The sequence below is a fragment of the Crocodylus porosus genome, unplaced genomic scaffold (genome assembly GCF_001723895.1).
Source record: "Crocodylus porosus isolate Cpor-Errol unplaced genomic scaffold, CroPor_comp1, whole genome shotgun sequence".
Classification (NCBI taxonomy): domain Eukaryota; kingdom Metazoa; phylum Chordata; order Crocodylia; family Crocodylidae; genus Crocodylus; species Crocodylus porosus.
The window spans coordinates 100,043,937-100,063,018 of record NW_017728931.1 but is presented as its reverse complement, the minus strand read 5'-3'; the positions used below and the strand labels follow the sequence as shown (position 1 = coordinate 100,063,018).

The 19,082-nt window shown below is 41.8% G+C and overlaps 1 protein-coding gene across 1 annotated transcript in view; it reads right to left on the bottom strand.

Moving 5' to 3' along the window:
- Nucleotides 1–19,082, bottom strand: part of CFTR (cystic fibrosis transmembrane conductance regulator) — a 146,662-nt gene that overhangs the window by 110,977 nt on the left and 16,603 nt on the right. The window contains exons 5-8 of the mRNA XM_019543952.1: nt 9,712–9,927; nt 5,641–5,730; nt 2,406–2,569; nt 1,179–1,304 (exon numbers count right to left, since the gene is read on the bottom strand). Of these exons, the coding sequence (XP_019399497.1) occupies nt 1,179–1,304; nt 2,406–2,569; nt 5,641–5,730; nt 9,712–9,927 (596 nt within the window). The remainder of the gene's footprint in view (nt 1–1,178; nt 1,305–2,405; nt 2,570–5,640; nt 5,731–9,711; nt 9,928–19,082) is intronic.

The window sequence follows — 19,082 nt, the reverse complement described above, 5'->3', positions numbered from 1 at the left end:
GACCCCAGCTGACTTCCTGCCCTTTGGGCAGGGGGCTGGACTCGATGATCTCCCGAGGTCCCTTCCAGCCCTGATCTCTATGAAATCTATGAAATTCTTGCAACAGCAGAACACTGACTGTCATTATCCTGAAGCTTTACCTGAGGCAGGTTTAGGTGCTATGCCTTGTAGTTGTGCGGCAGGGTTGATTATGTAGTTTTAGTAATAGGCTAGACAAGGATTTGTATGGGATGGTTTGAATTGGCATTGTCCTGCCTCAAGCAGGGAATTGAACTAGATGAATCCAGAGGTCCCTTCAAACCCTACTTTTCTGTGATTCTATGACTGCACGGCATGTATTTAAAGCTCACTTAAGGTGTTGTGGTAAGAGACACTGTTCTGTTCCACAAAATACACTGCAAGGGTATATAACCCACACAGAACCACTTCATGCCTTGTACCATATAGTCAGTACTTTAGTTATTGAGCATACTGACACTAGTAGCTTTATAATAGAAAAATTAAGAATGACTTTATTGAAGTTCTTACAAAATGGCTGCAAAGGAATCAAACTGTTGTCTCTACTTAAGAATAGGAAAGTGGATAAACCCTTGAGTAGTCAAACAAAAGCAGGGTTTGTTGTAGATACAGGATAAGATTGGCCACGGACAAATACAGATGCCAGGATCGTCTAGTTTGTTAAATGCTTGCATTGTTGCAATGTCAGTATTACGTATGACTCTACAGTCAGTTTTTCTGACTTTTTTTTTTCTACATCCCAATATTTTACATTTGGAAAAAAACCCAGCTACTTCCAAGTTAGTATATACAAGAAAGAAAGTTTTTACAATACTATAGATCTAGCTGTTTTATTTAGTAAAGTAGAAATAATAGGTGGAATAGACCAAAGGATTCTCTCCTATGGTGCTCTACCGTTAACAGCTGTTTATAGTAGATACTTCTAAAGAAGCATACAATTTTTATAGTGCATTAGACAAATTGAGAAAAACCAAGATGCAGTATGGAATGCTTTGTGCTTCCAAATGGTGGCCCCTTTCAAGCATGACTGCTTGTGTTCCTTATTTTCTACCATAACACACAGATGCTATTAGTATTCATAGTCATCTAAGAATTTTAATCCTGTAGACACCCTTCCATAACCTTGAAGAAATACAAGATTGACAAATTAATATACTTACTCTCGAAAGCTTTCAATCATTTTTTCCATTGCATCCTCCCAACAGTAAGCTTTAACTGATTGTATGTTCTCAATTATTTCTGAAGTGATCACAAGTCTCTCATTGATCTTTCCTGCTCTCTTGTCTCTGTAAAATAAGAGAGGACTAGGTCAGTTTTAATTTTACTGTAACTTGTAATGCTTGACAATCACAGATCCCGCTAGAACTCAAATGACTATCTAATAAAATGCACCTATTTATATATTTCAATACCATTATTACGGAAAGGCAGACACAGGAAGTGTGTTAGAAAGCAGCATTTTTATTAAAAATGCAGTAATTACTGTACTGTGTTAAGGATAGAACGCTGAAGAAAACATAAATGATCAAAGCTAGGAAGCAAGATTCACATCAATGAGCATGAATTTTAGTATTTCTTATAAAATTTCCCATTACTTACCCCACATTAAAGACTGCATTTTAATGCTGTTAATTAAAAAAGGCCTGAATCTGAATTCTTTTCATAGTCAAAATTCAGATTATAAGAGTGGCAGAAGTTTTGAATAACAAGGAACGGTAGGTCAGATCTCTGAGGCTATGAGAACCCTCCAACTGCCTGGTGGCCTTGGGGGGAGAACTGCAAAATGGAGCCAGAGGGAGACTGGGGGGGCAGCAGCAGAAGCAGTTAAGGCAGGAATTACTTCCTATAGTTCTGACTGGACTTCCTTTGTCCTGTACTACTTATATGTTTGCTCCAACCTACTCCTTCTCTATGACAGTGTTGTCATTGCAGCTTCACTCCACTTCTAGCTGTTCGTTGTCTGCTTTCTTTCCACTTAGTTTATCCCTTCTACAAGTAGCCCTCTGAAAAAATTAGAGACCTAACAAGAGGGCTAACAAGGTTAGAGATATAACTGTGCACTGTGCTTGTGTCTCATCTTCCTTCCCCCACCCTGTGTCTGTCTATTTGGGCTCTGAGCTTTTCAGAGCAGGAATATTTACTGCCCTCCATTTGTACCATGCCTAACACAAAGGGCCCCATTCCTGGTTGGCCTATAGGCACTATCATAATAAACATGACTAATATCAGCCATTTTCTGGGCCAAATCCTGTTCTTTTTACTTACATGACCTGTATAAGTAGGACTGCTAATATTAACTAGGTCAAGTTTAGTCTTGGATTTTCATATACCCATATGCCTTGTGAAAATGTAAGATTTAAAAGAAATGTTCTGAACAGCTTTGTCACCTGTACTTCATCATCATTTGTCCTAACCAGGCTTGGAAAAGAGCCAGGATTATTAGTAAGCCAAGTCCACAAAATGCCGAGGCCTGTATCATCTCCCAGAGCAGTCCCATCAGCAGCGCTACTTGTAAAGGTGCAATCCATATAAAATGAGCCAATGCCAGACCCTGCAAAAATCCACAGCAAAAACTCACTAAAGCTGTGCTCAGCAAACCATATAAGAAGGGAGAAGAGTTAGTAAAGTGACACTTTGAACGATTTGCATGAAGAACAGTAAATGAATTTCCAGCATTAAAATAATTTTTTGAAAGAAGTTTTGCAATTTTGAGCACATAGCTATTTTGGTGTTAATTATGATGAGAACATACCAATGCGTAGATACATTCCACACATAAGCTTTGGTTTTTGCAAGATGCAAGTTCAGTATGCAAGTAGCCAGAGCCGTCCCTTGGGGAGGGTGTATCGGGGTGACCATCCCAGGACCCAAACTTTGGAAGGAACTGCAGGCAGGGTGAGAGCCGAGGGCACTACCACTCCACCACTTCATGCTCCAGCCACTTCCCACCCTCCCCTTTCCACCACCGACACAGGCTGATATGCCCTGGGCCCTGCACACCCCTAGGGTTGGCTCTGCAAGTAGCTTTGGCTGTGTGTTCACATGTGGCAAAATCTTAGCTCCATTGAAGTCAATAAGTGTTTTGCCATTAACTTCAGAGAGACCAGAAGATCCCCTTCAATCAGTGCAGAATAAAGAGATAATAAACAAAAGAACCTATCAAGAATAGTACACCTTGTCGTGGAAGTTAATGTTAAGGGTGAAGAAAATACCACTGAGGATGAATATGCAACTAAATACAAATCGTATTGCTCCCTATACTGTCATAATCCCTCCATAACTGTTATTTTTTCTTGGGATGGATTTAGGGTTAATGCCTATAACCCTGAGGGGTAAATAATGCCGCAGATGATGTAAAACCAACAACCTCAGAAGTATTAGATAATTTTGGCTGGCATATGCACAGAGAAAGGAAAAATATGCAGAAACAGCAAAGTATCTTCCTCTGCAGGTTTGCATCTGTGGGAAGTTCTGTGGGTATCTGTGCATCTATGTTGCTATGTTTATATGACATAAAGCAGTGGCATGCTGCCATCATGATGAGAGGCACAAGGCCCACTCCATGAATTCTGGCTACTAAATTGGAAAAAAGCATAGCCTTGGCTAGGCAAAGCTTATAGATGCATGCATAAAGCCACACTAAAATGGCTACAACGCTTTTGGTTTGGAATCTAACATACACATAGCAGGGATGGCATGTCTCAGCAGAGTGCTACCTTGCACTGTATAGACATACCCTGTGGTTTCTGGAAGTAGGACCTGAGAGGTAAAAGCAGAAAACAGTGCAGTTAAAGACAAGGTAGTTGGCTCTAGACCCTAATAACTGTTTACCTTATAAGACTGAGGGGAGAGAGGGTAACCCTGTCTGAATAGCATTCTTCTGAGAGAGCAGATCCTAAAAAACCCATTTTATTAAATGATTAAAGGGAGTGTGCCCAGTAGTACCTGGGCACATTTACACAAGACATTTACTGTGGAGCTGCCTAACTAGCTCCACAGTAAAGTCTCAACATCTACACATAGGCAGCAGGAAACTAACTCTGCCTCAAGTTAGTACTTGTAAATACAAGTAATATCCCACAGTGGACTTCCTTAGTGTGCACCAATGCATATGTAAACACTGACAGGACTGCCTGGGGCATGAGGATGCTTCAGTGCAGGGGCTGCATGCTGGCTAGCCCCACACTGGAGCACTCTCCTGCTCCAGCCAGCCTCTCCACAGCATGTTGAGCCTGTTCAGAGTAGCCCCAGGCTCAGCTGGCTGACCCCCCGGCCCACTGCCCGCTGGGCCTGCTCTGACCCAGATCAATGGACTATGGTCCTGGTCATATGGTCAAACGTGGTGCCCAGGAGCAATAATATCTGGTGTGATATGCGCCATGATAATAGCATGTGTAGATGCACCTCCTGATTAGTTAAAGGTTTTTACTTGCTCTTACCACACTAGTAGCTTGATAACCTTCCATAGTATCAGGCCACATAAAATCTTCCGTTGTTACCCACACCTCAGCTTCAGCCCAGCTGCAGGAATCTGCATTTGGCTTCTTAGATACCTGTCTCCAACCACTTCTCCAGTCTCATTCAGGTCATGTCTATTGCTTCTTTTACAGCAACATCATCCACACAGTTAGACCATTGGACATAATGAATTGAAACTCATGGAGTTTACAGTCCAAAAGTACATAAACATTGGTTTGAACCTGACTCTTTACTGAGAGAGAACTTCTGTAGAAGTCTATAGAACCTTTGCCTGGTTCTTAATTCAAGATCCACCCAATGTACATTACCTCTGGGAGCAGGTGGTGTAAGCAGCATAAAACTGAGTATTAGCAAGTTTAACAGCAATAGGAGCCTGGTGAAGGGAAGCCAAGAACAAATGAGTTTAGGCCACTAAGAAGCTAACTAAGAAACAGCTGGAAGTCTCCTGACTGACACTTACACAACCCTATAAATTAAAAATATTTCTACTAGTAGACTTAACTTTCCAGATTTTTACTGGAACCCAGATGTCTTTAGTATAGGAGGGGGGATGACATTGTGTATCTGAATCAGTCTCTCTCTAAATATATGCTAGCCCATAATTAAAGGAGAAAGTTTGCTCTTTATTTATAAGCACATTCCACTGGAGTTGACCAATTTCTTGCCTTGTTTGACTTTGGCCATGACAATTCTAGAACTGGTCAGTAGTGAATCCAGGAACCTGGCAAGGGGACGATGCACCCTCCAATTTTGGCTGTGCTGTGCAAACACAATGAGTTCTGAGTTCACCAACTGATAGGAATGAGGTCTGGCCAGGGTTTCTGCTTTCATCATGCTCCAGAGCCCAGGAATGCATGATGCTGATGTCACCCTGGCCCTTCTTCACCTCCCTATTGCATTCTGTAGAGGGGAAAGGAGGGGATGATCAACAGCAGCAGCACTCACCAATGGGCTGTAGAGCCACGTAAAAGAAGGGGCTCCAGTCAGACCTCACACTTAGTGCTCATGTGCAGTACACTAAAAGCAATAGGGTGCGACCACACTGTCATCCCCCTCTGGATCTATCCCTAAACTGTATGAAATTTTACAGCCATGCACTTCAAACAGATTTCTGCTATACAAACAATAGTACTGTTGACATACCTCATCAAATTTGTTCAAGTTGTTGGAAAGAAGACTAACAAGCTGTCCAGTACTTATTTTATCTAGGACTCTGCTTGACAGTTTTAAGGTCTGTAAAATAAAATAATACGAGGATGGTCTGGTAAAATATTCATTTAAAGCAGCATAAGTAGGAATGACTACCATAGGAAAAAAACCTATCACATATGACAAGAACAATATAAACAAGTTTTCATTTATTGTTTTAATCCTATAAAAAGCCCTCATAAAATTCATGCCACTTCAGTTTAAAAGTAATTACAGTCCTCTGCACATATTGACTTTTTATGTGAAACTTTCACCTTATATTGCATATTCACAAAATGCAATGTTTAACTACACGTGCATGCTGTGTCACACTACAGTTGCATACATCCCCTACCATGGCAACCTTCCTAAAAATTTTAATAGAGATTATAAAATTAGCAAAAAGACTAAAAGGAAAGTCTAGACCATTAATTATGCGGAAATGTAGTTCTTCTATAAAGAAGTTCTATTTTGTCTTAAAAGAGAATTAAGGCATTTTGTGCTGTATGAAAATCACATTCTATCTTCTCCGCATCATCAGCATGTAAGCTGCTGACAGAAATGAAAAAAACACTTTACTAGAAGAAGCAGCACTTTAATTCAACTGGAGTCCACAGCATCTGCATAGATTGAGTGCTTCAGAGAGGCTTTTAGTGCTTTTATCTAATCATAGAATCATAGAAGCATAGAAGCATAGAAGTCGGGTCAGAAGGGACCTTGTAGATCTTCAAATCCGACTCCCCGCCTGGGCAGGAGAAAAACTGGGCTCAAATGACTCCAGCCAGGTAGGCATCAAGCCCCTTCTTCAAGACCCCCAGGGTAGGAGCCAGCACCACTTCCCTTGCAAGTTGGTTCCAGATCCTAGCCGCCCTGACTGTGAAGTAGTTCTTATGGATGTCTAATCTAAACCTCCTCTCCAACAACTTGTGGCCGTTATTCCTTGTTATGCCAGGGGGCGCTAGGGGAAACAAGGTCTCTCCCAAATCCTTCTGGTCCCCCCTGTTGAGTTTATAGATGGTCACCAGGTCCCCCCTCAGCCTTTGCTTGTGAAGGCTGAACAGGTTCAGGTCCCGCAGTCTCTCACTGTAGGGTCTGCTCTGTTGTCCCCAGATCATGCGGGTGGCCCTCCTCTGGACCCTTTCAATGTTGTCCACATCCCTCCTGTGTGCTCTGGGGCACACAGAACTGGACACAGTACTCCAGCTGTGGCCTGACCAGTGTCATGTAGAGGGGGAGGATCACCTCCTTGGCCATACCTGAGATGCACCTGTGGATGCACAGCAAGGTCCGGTTAGCCCTGCTAACCGTGACCTCGCGTTGTGGGCCCATGTTCATCTTGGAGTCAATAATGACTCCAAGATCCCTTTCTGCCTCCGTGCTCTCAAGAAGGGAGTTTCCCATCTTATAAGTGTGATGCTGGTTACTACTGCCCAAGTGCAGTATCCTGCACTTGTCAGTATTGAAACACATCCTGTTTTTGTGAGGTCACCCCTGTAACCTATCCAGGTCTTGCTGCAGTCTTTCCCTCCCTACTAGCGTGCTCACCTCACCCCAAATTTTGGTATCATCAGCAAATTTAAACAGGTTGCTTTTCACCCTGTCCTCCAAATCGCTGATAAAGAAATTGAACAGCATGGGCCCAAGGACCGAGCCCTGGGGGACTCCACTGCCCGCTTCTCCCCAGGTCAAATATGATACATCCACCACCATCTTCTGAGTACAGCCCTTCAGCCAATCTGCAATCCATCTGACTATGTAGGCATCAATGCCACAGTTGCCTATTTTTTTTAAGAGGATGGGGTGGGAGACAGTGTCAAAGACCTTGCTGAAGTCCAGGAAGACTACGTCCACAGCGACACCTGCATCCAATACTTTTGTGACCTGATTATAAAAGGCAATCAGGTTGGTCTGACAGGACCTGCCCCTAATGAAACTGTGCTGGTTGCCCTTGAGCATCATCCCTAAAGCTGGCCCACCACAGATGTGCTCCTTGATGATCTTCTCAAAGAGTTTCCCTTTGATAGAGGTAAGGATAGAGGAGGGCTGGGTCCTCCCTCCTCCCTTTTTTAAATAGCCAGTTCAAAAGCACCAAAAAAGCTCCACTGAAGCATCTGATCTATACTGTACTGACACTGTGCAAGCCAGGTCAAAATAATGCAATTCCTCTTCTGGGCATGCACTGGGCTCAATACAGGGGTGCACCAAGTTTAAAGCAAAGTGTCATATGGGGGCATTTTTTGGTTTTTGGGTTTTTTTATGTCTGTAACCAGCCATATTGTATTTACATGAATAGAAAACAACCCTAATTACAAGATGATCCCCACCGAGGATCCATAAGCTAATTAGCCCCAGTCATGACAACCCCAGTTGTGTTCTTGTCACAACTCCTGGGATGATCCAAAAATGTATATGCAGATGAGATTCAGGGCAACCTGGTCCAGCTTCATGTCATGGAGGCAGGGACATACTTATCATATGCACCAGGCTGAGATGGAGGGTGGGGAGAAGCGACAGAGGGATTCTGGGTGAACTGTATGCTACGGCTCACCATGACTTGAAAAAGAGTCAGTACTAAGGGAGAGCCGCACTTAATGGGTACTACCTTATGTCTTATTTAGATGGGTTATACTTACCTCGGTCTGTTGAAGGTTCGGATTAAGTGTCCCTTGCAAGAGAAACCTTTCAACCACAAAGGTGGTCTTCTTAGCTGCATCAGGGAAAACTGCTCTCTTGGCACAGGGATAGTACCCCTCAAGGTATTGTATAGTAAATCTCCAGCTTAGTGGCTGAAGTAGGAAGGTCCTGGCTTTACGCCTACTTTATGAAAATGAGAGACTTCTCCCTGGCTTGCTCCTAGGGCCTTACAGCTGAGGGCAAGCAAAACTTGGGGGTATCTGAACCTGAAGTCTCCAGGCTTGAGCCTGCAGGTAAGATGCCTGCCAAAAGTTTTGGAAACATCTGAAGCCCTCGATGGGGGTGGAGGATGTTTACTGCTAGGGGGGCCACTTATGGTTCTGGACTGACTGTTGAATTTGGAATTTGTTTTAATTTGGCTTGGAATACAAAAAATTAAAAAATAAAATTAAAAAAAAGTTCCTATTACCATGTTTGCCCAATTTAGGCCTTGTGTTTTATAGGCACGGTCAGCGTTGACTACATTTAATCAATTTCACAGTTGGCTTCTATTATTGACTATGTGCTGCTTTTGGTAGCAGTTTAGAGATAGACAATGTATTTAATGAGCTTTAATATATGTGATTATAAAACAAGGATCTTTTTTCTCCCATACCAATTGCAGGGGGTAGGGGAGGACCCATCTTGTATATAAGTAAATATAGTCATCTCTGAGCAAAAATATGTTAACGAGACTCAGAATTATACGTTAACATCTGATATCTTAAATGTTCATATTGTGCATCTCATTGCTTTTTGGACCTCTGTGGCTTAAAATTCATAAAATTATAGAGAGTTAAAATATATACTAGTAACACGAGGGACTTAGACTGGAATTGTGTAACTAATCTGTTATTTACCAAAATGAAAAAAGATGTTACCAATCATCCCATAACTAATCTTACTTAGATAAATATGGTGATAATTTGAGTCATTTCCCACTTCGGTGAAGCAAAAGTCAGAGAATCTGACAGTTAACTGTATCCTGGCAAGGTTTTTTTTTTTTACTACTTACCTATCTACATTTCTCCCTCTCAAGCCCTCCATGATTGCTTAATACACATTCTGTTCCATTAGCAATGTAATTTACGTTCACAATTTTGGCTCAAAGACTGCTTGTTTTCAGCCCGTATAATATGAACAAATCATGAATGTGACTTACCGTAGTTATTTTTGGTAAAATCACACTCCTTCAGGTTACGGAACTCAGAAACAGGTGGCCCTTCTGTTAGCCACGTCAGCACCTTGCGTGCTGTTGCCTACTGAAATCAGCATGGTCTCCACTATACTAGCCCAGTGGGACTCTAGGCATTGGAAGAACCTTTAACATTTAAAGGAAAGTGAAAAATTTACCTTTTTATAAATTAAGCTAAACATGGCAATTCTCATTTGCATCCCTATATGATGAAGACCAAATATGGCAGGATGTAGAAGCAGGGTTCTCATTATAAAAAGAAGGCACAAGCCTAGGCCGAGGTAGTAGGCTATGGATCGCTCATGAGTGTTTTCAATATCATAGGAAGCTATTATTCTTCCCAGTAAAAGAGGTTGCACTGATTTGGTGACTTCCTGCAAGTGAACACAACAGAAAATAATACTGGTTAACTTCTTCCCCACAATGAACAACTTTTTACATTTGTTATTATGTAAACTAGACTTCTCCCTTCTACTATACCACAAATATAGAGGCTTTTTCTTGTTACCATGCAAATCACAAAGAAATATAATCATCATGCCTTGATTCACCATTGCATTACTCCAGTTTTATGATGATGTAACTCTACCACAGTGAAGCCAGTCCACAGGGATATTTTTTTATATATAAAAACACATGCTGCTCCTGAGAAAGACCTATAAAGACCTAAATAGCCAGGGCCCTACATATCTAAAGGATCACCTCATTTCTTATATCCTATCTCAGTTCCAAAGATCAGAGAAGAGCAACCTCCTGCAAGTTCCATCAGTGAACCAAGTTTGTTCACCAAAAATAGGTGGGAGGTTATTCTTTTTAATCACTCCTTGCCTTTTGGAGGCTCCTTGCACAAGCCTGGATCTCTTCCAGAAATGGTATGACTTTTTTATTTGGGCAGATATTTAGCAGGGAAAGTTCTGGGGTGTTATTTGGGGCACTGTTTAGGGAGTTGTTCTATTACTTATTTTAATATTTTATCATTTTTTATAATTTATCTGGTTTTTATTGTAAGCATCCCTGAAACTTGCTTGGGGAATGATGACATAAACATTGGTAAAATAAATCCATACATAAAATTCCTGATTCAATGCTTCAATTAGTAATGTGTTTCTAGATTTATTTTTCAAGCTCATCCTGGAAAGGCTTTTCTTCTCAAAATGTCTTACTCAGAAACAGACAACTGAACAGATAAAATAACCAACTGATCCATTCAGCCCTTCCTGTGTGCACCAAGAAAATTCAGCACCCTAGGGCTGAACTGTTTCTCAGTAGAACCCTTATTTTAGCAGGTTGAACAACTGAGTTGCTTCAAGTAATATGGATACGGTCCTTGTAGCAGACTACATGCTTCCATGTAGCCCAGTGTAACAAGCTGCATATACCAACCAGGCTCTGGCACACTGCTTGTGCCAGAGGCTACAGCCCAGCTTCCGGTAGTCAAAAAGGGACTGCAGACTGCCAAGGAGGATTAGGCCAGCTGATACAGTTAATAGGAAGGCCAAAGGACAGACAAACAGACAGACACACAGAGAGGAGTTGCCAGGCTAGTGGTTGCAACATCAAGCCAGGGTACTTTCTCTGTGTCTGGGAAAAGGCCCAGAGACTGTGAGGCTGGAAGCAGCAGCATCACACCAGAGAACTCACCCCAGAGGGAGAGAAAGAAACCTGTGGTGCTGAGAGAGCTGCAGAGAGCTGGAGTCAATTTCTCAGGGTCTGGGAGAAAGTCTAGGTATATCACATCTACTGCTTTTTCCACACCCAGAGAGCCAGTTATCTCATCATAGAAAGTAATCAGGTTGGTCAGGCATGACTTGCCCTTGGTGAATCCATGCTGATTGTTCCTGATCCCATTCTTCTCCTCCAAGTGCTTAGAAATGGAGGTCCTGCTCCATGATTTTTCTGGGAACTGAGGTGAGGCTGATTAGTTTGTAGTTTTCGAGATCCTCCTTCTTCTCTTTCTTAAAGATGGGCACTAAATTTGCCCTTTTCTAATGGTCTGGGACCTCCCCCAAGTCCCACAGTTTTCAAAGATAATGGCCAATGACTCTGCAATCACATCAGCCAACTCACTCAGCACCCCTGGATGTATTGCATCCAGCCCCATGGACTTGTACATGTCCAGCTTTTCTAAGTAGTCCCTAACCTATTCTTTCACCATTGTTGGCTGCTCACCTCCTCCCCAAACTGTGCTGCCAGGTGCAGTAGTCTAGGGGCTGACCTTGCTTGCCAGTGAAGATTGAGGTGAAAAAGGCATTGAGTTCTTCAGCCTTTTCCTCATCATCTGTCACTGTGTTGCCTCCCCCATTCAGTAAAGTACCCACACTTTCCCTGACTTTCCTCTTGTTCCTAACACATTTGTAGAAACCCTTCTTGTTACTCTTCACATCCTTTGCTAGCTACTACTCCAATTGCACTTTGGACTTCCTGATTTCATCCCTGCAAGCCCAAGCAATATTCTTAGACTCTTCCCTAGTCCTCTGCCCAATCTTCCACTTCTTGTTAGTTTCTTTTTTGTGTTTAAGCTCACTGAAGAGTTCTCTGATAAGTTAAGCTGGTCACCTGCCATATTTGCTATTCATCATACACATTGGGATGGTTTGTTCCTGTGCCCTCAGTGAGGTTTCTTTAAAATACAACCAGCTCTTCTGGACTCCTTTCCATCTCAGACTGGCCTCCCTGAGGGAACTGAAGTCTGTTTTTTTAAAGTCCAGGGTTCATACTCTGCTGCTCTCCTTTCTTCCTTTTGCCAGGATCCTGAATTCTATCATCTCATGTTCAATACAGCTCATACTGCTATCCACTTCTACATCCGCCACCAATAAATTCTTCCCTGTTTGTGAGCAGCAGATCAATAAGTGCACAGACCCTAGTTGGTCCCTCCAACACTTGCATCAGGAAGTTGTTTCCAATGCTCTTTAAAACCTTATCTCAGGTTCTTGATCACATTTGCAATCCCCTACCCCTTTTCTCTTTGTTCACTGCAGTCATTAAATCCCACCAGTGCTTCCACTGAATAATCTCAAAAATAGGTCTGTTTCTTCTCATTCCCACTGCCCAGGCCCTGATCACTTTCTCACAGTGACCACTGCAACTTCCTCATTGCCATAAGATCTGCCTTCTACTTCTCTCACCACCAGTCCATCCTAAACAGATGAACAATCATCTCTCCACTTTGGCTTAAATATTTATTTTAATTTATGTGTGAATCACTATGAGATATGAGTGAGTTCTGTTTTTCATTTGTGTTCAAAATTCATGTGTATATGTCCTCTTCCCCACTTCTGGTCATGTCTCTGTTTACTTCCCAAAAGGTGTGTGTTGGAAAATAAACCCACAACAGGCAATTGCCAGCTTCTCTTGTGTACAGTTGTGTGACATACTGTAATTCCTTACCTGGGGAGGCTTCCAAGTTCTTGCATGCCAGAAGAATCACCAGACAGCAACAGAGATAAATGAACTACTTTTGCAGAGCTATAATTCTGGGTTTTGAGTCATTATTGAGTCAGGACTTTCCCCTTTGACTTTCTTTTCCTCCTGTCACCCTGTAAATTATTTTTGGTCAGCAATACAAAAGCAATATAAAATGCTTCTGCATTCTGTGCTGAAATCTCTTATGAATAGACCTGTTGGTTGAGTCATTATTCATCCTGTTTCCACATAAGGAATTAAAGTTTATATCCTGAATAGAACACCAGATTTATGTATTACCTTTCCTGGATTAACGCTAATTCTGGGTCAACACAAACAGTATAAACTAGGGGCCTGTCCTCACAAAGACAATAGTGTTATTAGTAGGAAGAGGGAGGAATGTTTATTAAAATAACACACACACACAACCTAAGGCAGCTGTGCTTAGACCATATGCATCAACAAACATCAAGTCAAAGCTTTGTGAGTCTCACAAATATGCAAAAAGTCACTTTTCAAGGACATGGACAAGCACTTTCATTCTCTCAGAGATACCAAAGATAAGTTGTATGCCTCTGTTTAAAGTAGTAGGCACACTACCATTATAATCTGTTCCATGTGTGAAACAAAGGAAATGCTGTACTCTGCTGCTATGTATGTTGTGAAAATAGAGACATTAAATATATTTCCAGTTAATTAGAATAAGATGATTTGTAGTGTAGCAAAACCCCGTTTTTCTTTTTCTTTTAATTTATTTTAAAATGCATTCCCCCCCCTTCCTCAACCATTTCTGACTTTTTCTCTCCCTCTCTATTCCCTATAGATAAGTATAAGTGAGCTCAGACTTAGGATAAGCTTTAAACATTTTTATTTTGGTAGCAAGTTTTTGGTTTTGGATATCCACTGTTTTATATTGTATTATTATTAGGTTTGTATTAATTCTTACTGTTGTATATTGTATTATTATTATCATTTTCATATCATTTTTTATTGTTTCATATGGATATTGTATGGTTTAGGCCTGTGTTTGTAAGTGAACAAAGTCAGGTCAAGTTTCCATTTTATATGTCAAGTCTCCATCTTGTGTCCTCTGCCTGGGCATCCCCTGTGTCACAACTGTATGAGTCACGTATCCCTCCCATGTAAATTGGTTCCCCGATGAATGAGTGTAATTGGGAATGATTGAAATATGTGGGAATGATTGAAAATTGGGAATGATTGAAATAGCAGGCCTCTACTGAATGGCCTGTAACAACTGGGCCATCACCTCGCATTGATTCATCCAGGAACCACAGACCTCACCCAGGAACAGAGACAAGTACCCAGCATTTGAAAGACAAAAGGCACTGCAGAACCAGCAGCTCTCACCATTACAGCCACCCAAAACTGTACATCCCTGCACGAAGCACACATGCTCACTACACCAGGGGCTGACCCTTGCCTGGACATGCCTCCTGTCACTAGGGTCACACACGTGGATGACCCTATAAAAAGGGGCAGTGAAGACAAGACCCAGTGGGACGCTCTCTCCATCTGGACCAACACCATGACATACCACCTATCTACCCAGAGGCCCTGCCGGCGATCCCACTCTGGACAACATCTACTGGACAAGGACTGCTTTCCAGCCTGGATAGGTAGATATTACCTGCACACCTCCTCCTACAATTTGGATTCTCTCTCTCTCTCTTTCTCTCTCTCTCCTCCTGGACTTCAGTGGACTTCAGCCCCTGCACCAAGCCTCACTAACCCATGCTATCATTTTGTGTGGGTGGGTGGGCAGGTGCAAGGGAACTAATAAGACATTGCGTCACCATCTCCCCTGTTCAATAAAACCATTGTCATTTGCAACCCCAAGTTGGGTCATGTTTTACTGAATCCCAGTCCCTTCCCTATCTTAAATTCTAGCCTCATTCTCTCTCTCAGCTCCAGTCCCCACCCCTCTCCACAAGTTTCCTGATCTCCTCCCAATTCCTACTGCCTTTTCCCTGTGACTTTCTGCTGCCTTTCTCTGCTTTCCTACTGCCCTGCCACCTTTCAGTCTCTCCTGCCACTTTTCCTGAGATTTTCTGCTGTCCATCTCTCTGTTTTCAGGCTTCCTCCACACCTTCTGTAATTGTCCCCTGCCCCCCAGCTTCCCAGCGACTCATGGGTGTCCTGCAGTTTTCTCCAGCAGCTGGAGCCTTTCTCCAGCTCCCACTGCCGCTCCCTGCAACTTCTCTAGCTGCCCAGAGCCATCCTCTGGCTCCCCACACCCAGAGGCCCTCTTTAACAACCACACTTTCCCTTAGTCCCATTTTCCCTCTCCCCACCTGCCTTTTCAGTTCCCCCATAGCTCTGGCTCCAGTCCCAGCCTCTGTGCCGGCATCTTTTCTGTTCTGCAGGCTTTGGGCTTGTCTTTTAATCAATTAAGATCAATTAACCTAAAGTTACCCCCGAGCCTTAGTTCTTCAGCCCAGGCCCCTGTAGTCTACCAGTTCTAATCCCAGTCCTGGTAACTTTAACTCCCTACACTTCTACTTTCTTAACTTAACCTTTCCCCAGGTATCCCAAGCACATACATACATACACATCACAACACTCAACTTAGGAACTCACCTTTGTGTATGTATAGGTGGGTGGTATATGTGTAAATTAGTGAATGCACATATATACATATATAGATATCATTGTGTGTGTGGTATATAAATTAGTAATCCACATATGTGTATTGAATGTGCAGGTGTTGGTAACTGGTAACTGATTCTGTCTAAATTTGGTGTGTGTAGTATGTGTGGGCTTAAACTGGTGATAGGTGTGCATGAACCTAGACTAGTTATTTTGAACGTGTGTATATCTGAGTTGCTAGTGTGTGTGTGTGGCATTGTGTGCATGATATACAAATTAGTGATCTGTGTCTAACTTTTGGGGTGTATGGTGTATGTGCCTGAATTGGTGATAGGTATGCATGTGCCTAGGCTGGTTGGAATATGTATGTGCCTGAGCTGATAGTATGTGTGTGCATGCACCTAACCGATTTGTGTGTTTGTATATGTGCAATTGTACATCATGCCCTCCTGTCTAACAGCGCAATATTGAGATCCTGAGTGTTGGCCCGACCCCTCAGGGCAACAGTAGAATTATAGGAAAAATAACTGGCAAATATGCCACATTGGTTGGTGTGTCATTCAGGAAAAATCATGTTTGGCTATAGAGAGCTATTAATTCATGTTAATGAAAGATGGATAGCTATTAGAAACACAAAATAAGGTACATTTAGATTTTTTTCAACTTTTCCTTCTGTATTTCTAACAAATTAGCTGTTAATACAATCTGATATACTTTCAAATACATTTAAAAGTCTTACCTAGGCTAGTGAGGGACAGATGCATGTATGTGGATGTTTCAACAGCTTTTTTAAAAGAATCATAGAAATGAAGGACCAGAAGGGACCTGTAAGATCATCAAGTCTGGTCCCCTGCCATAGGCAGGAAGTTACTGGGCTCAAACAAGCTCAACAAGGTGCTTATCCAGCCTCATTCTGAACACCGCCAAGGATGGCAACTGCACCACCTCTGCTGGGAGTGTGTTCCACATTCTATTAACCCTTATGGAAAAGAAATGTTTTCTTATGTCAAGCCTAAATTTTCCTCCAAATACCTTGTGCCCGTTGGTCCTTGTCCTCCCTTGAGGTGCCTTCCTGAAGAGTTGCTTCCCTAGATCTCATTCCTAACGGACTTGTAGGCAGCTATCAAGTCACCTCTCACTCTTCTCTTACTCAGACTGAATCTCTCCTCATAGGGCAGGCCCCTAATCATACGGGTAGCCCTTCTTTGTATCCTCTCGAGCTTATCCACATCCTTCTTGAAGTGGACACAGTACTCCAGAACTAGACACAGTACTCCAGCTGTGGCCTCACCAATGCCAAATGAAGAGGGAGAAGCACCTCCCTGGATCTATTAGCAACACATCGGGTGATGCACATCACAGTTCTATTTGCCCTGCTGGCAACTTCATTACACTGTTGGCTCATGTTCATCTTCTGGTCGATTGTGAACCCCAGGTCCTGTTCAGATGCTGTGCCAGCCAGTGGGCCATTACCCATCGTGTAGTTATGGTGAAGGTTCTTCCTCCCCAGATGAAGAACCCTGCACTTCTCCCTGTTAAACCTCATCTGATTCCATTCCACCCATAAAACCAATCTGTCAAGGTCATCCTAAATCCTTACCCTATCCTCTGATGTGCCCACATTTCCCCACAGCTTAGTATCATTCTCAAACTTAATCATTGAGCTTTCTACCCCCTCATCCAAGTCATTAATAAATATGTTAAAGAGCACAGGTCCAAGCCAGATCTCTGGGGGACACCACTGGACGCAGCCCTCCAGGATGAGACCATCCCATCAATTAGGACCCCATCCCAGAGAGTTGTAAGTCAGCTGTCCATCCACCTCACTGTAGACTGATCCAGTCCAGTACCCTCCCATTTGGCTGAGACAATCTTGTTGGAAACAGAATCAAAGGCTTTAGTGTAGTCTAAGTAAATGACATAAACCTCATGTCCCTCATTCAGATGAGTAGTTAGCTGGTCATAGAAGGACACCAGGTTTTTCAGGCATGATCAACCCTCAACAAAGCCATGCTGGTTGCTTCTTAATACCCCACCAGTTACCAGTTTGTAATTGATGGCCTCCTTAACAATTTTTTCAAAATATCACCTGCTTATTCATGCTGAATCTTGAAAATACTTATAGGCAGCCCCCACACTTGTGGCATATTCCTAACAAGTAGCTCAATAGTGACATACCCTGTACACATTTATGACCAGCTCAAACTTCAAAACACATGAAATTCAAGGATTCTCATTGTTCTCCCTCAATTTAAAGTACTATGCTAAAATGGCAGCAATAACAGATAGACAGGTTTTGCTGTATTTATTTATCTCACAACAAAATGCAGAGTAATTAAAAATGGCCAATGAAGCCCTTTAAGGGCAAGGAGGGGATAGTAAAAAATTTCTGCAGTTATGTTATATTAACTTAGGCTGACCAGACACTAATCAATATACAATTCTCTGAGGTTGCTTCTAAAAGATTATTGCATACTGGTATTAAAACTGTCTTTGATAACAGGGTAGTCAATTATTTCCAGAAAGTGTGATTGTCCCTTTATCTTTAAATTGAAAAAAAAGGACTGAAAGATGCAATATGGGAGTTGAGAAACTATTGTTTAAACTTCACTGATTTGGGAGAGTTTTACGATTCTATATTATTATTACTATTTTCCAGCAATGTATGGACTAAATCCCAAAATCTTCACTTGAACTGTCCCATAAGGACAGTTTTATGACTAAAGAGCTTGATTTGGCCCTATTTCAACACTTTAACTGGCAACTCTAATTTTTAGCAAGCACTTTTAAAGGCTTTCCTTGAATTTTGTCTTAATGGTTTTATTTGACACTTAGTTTAGGACCAAATTTAGAAAGCAACTAATTTTTTTTTATATCAGCCATTTAATACTACAATTGCTCAATTATTTGTTGTCAATTTTTTTTTTAATTCTGCATGAGAAAGTTACTATTTTTTAAACCAACTTGACTTATGCTACATTCTACTGCTATAGAATTTAATCTGACAATAAATAGTACAAAACAGAGAATATAAAAATATCTTAGGGAACCATATATCTTAGGAAACTGTTTTAAGATCAGATTGGAAATCAGAGGCTTAGTGCATGCCATATTTCTTGCTCTGTCTGTTTATTTGTGCGTTCTGTAAGCTCTTTGGCTAGGGACATACATTCAAAAAGCCTAAGCCTGAATTGATTAATTTGTTGCAGTTTAGTCTAACCTGGCTAGGCTGAACTGGTTTGTAACCATACAGACATCCCCTCTGGACTGAAGAAATGCAGGCAGTGACATTTAGGAAGGTAATGAACAGTGACAGCTTATATTTTCCTCATATACATTCACTAGAAAGCTACAAAACTGAATAAAAAAGGATCTTCCAAAAAAAAGGCACAGATGTATGACAAGATCTTGTACTGTAGTAAACATTTTAAACACGGATATAGCTTTGTTGTCTTTATAAAAAAAATCACTGAAAAAAATGAGATGGTGACGCAATGTCCTATTAGTTCCCTTGCAC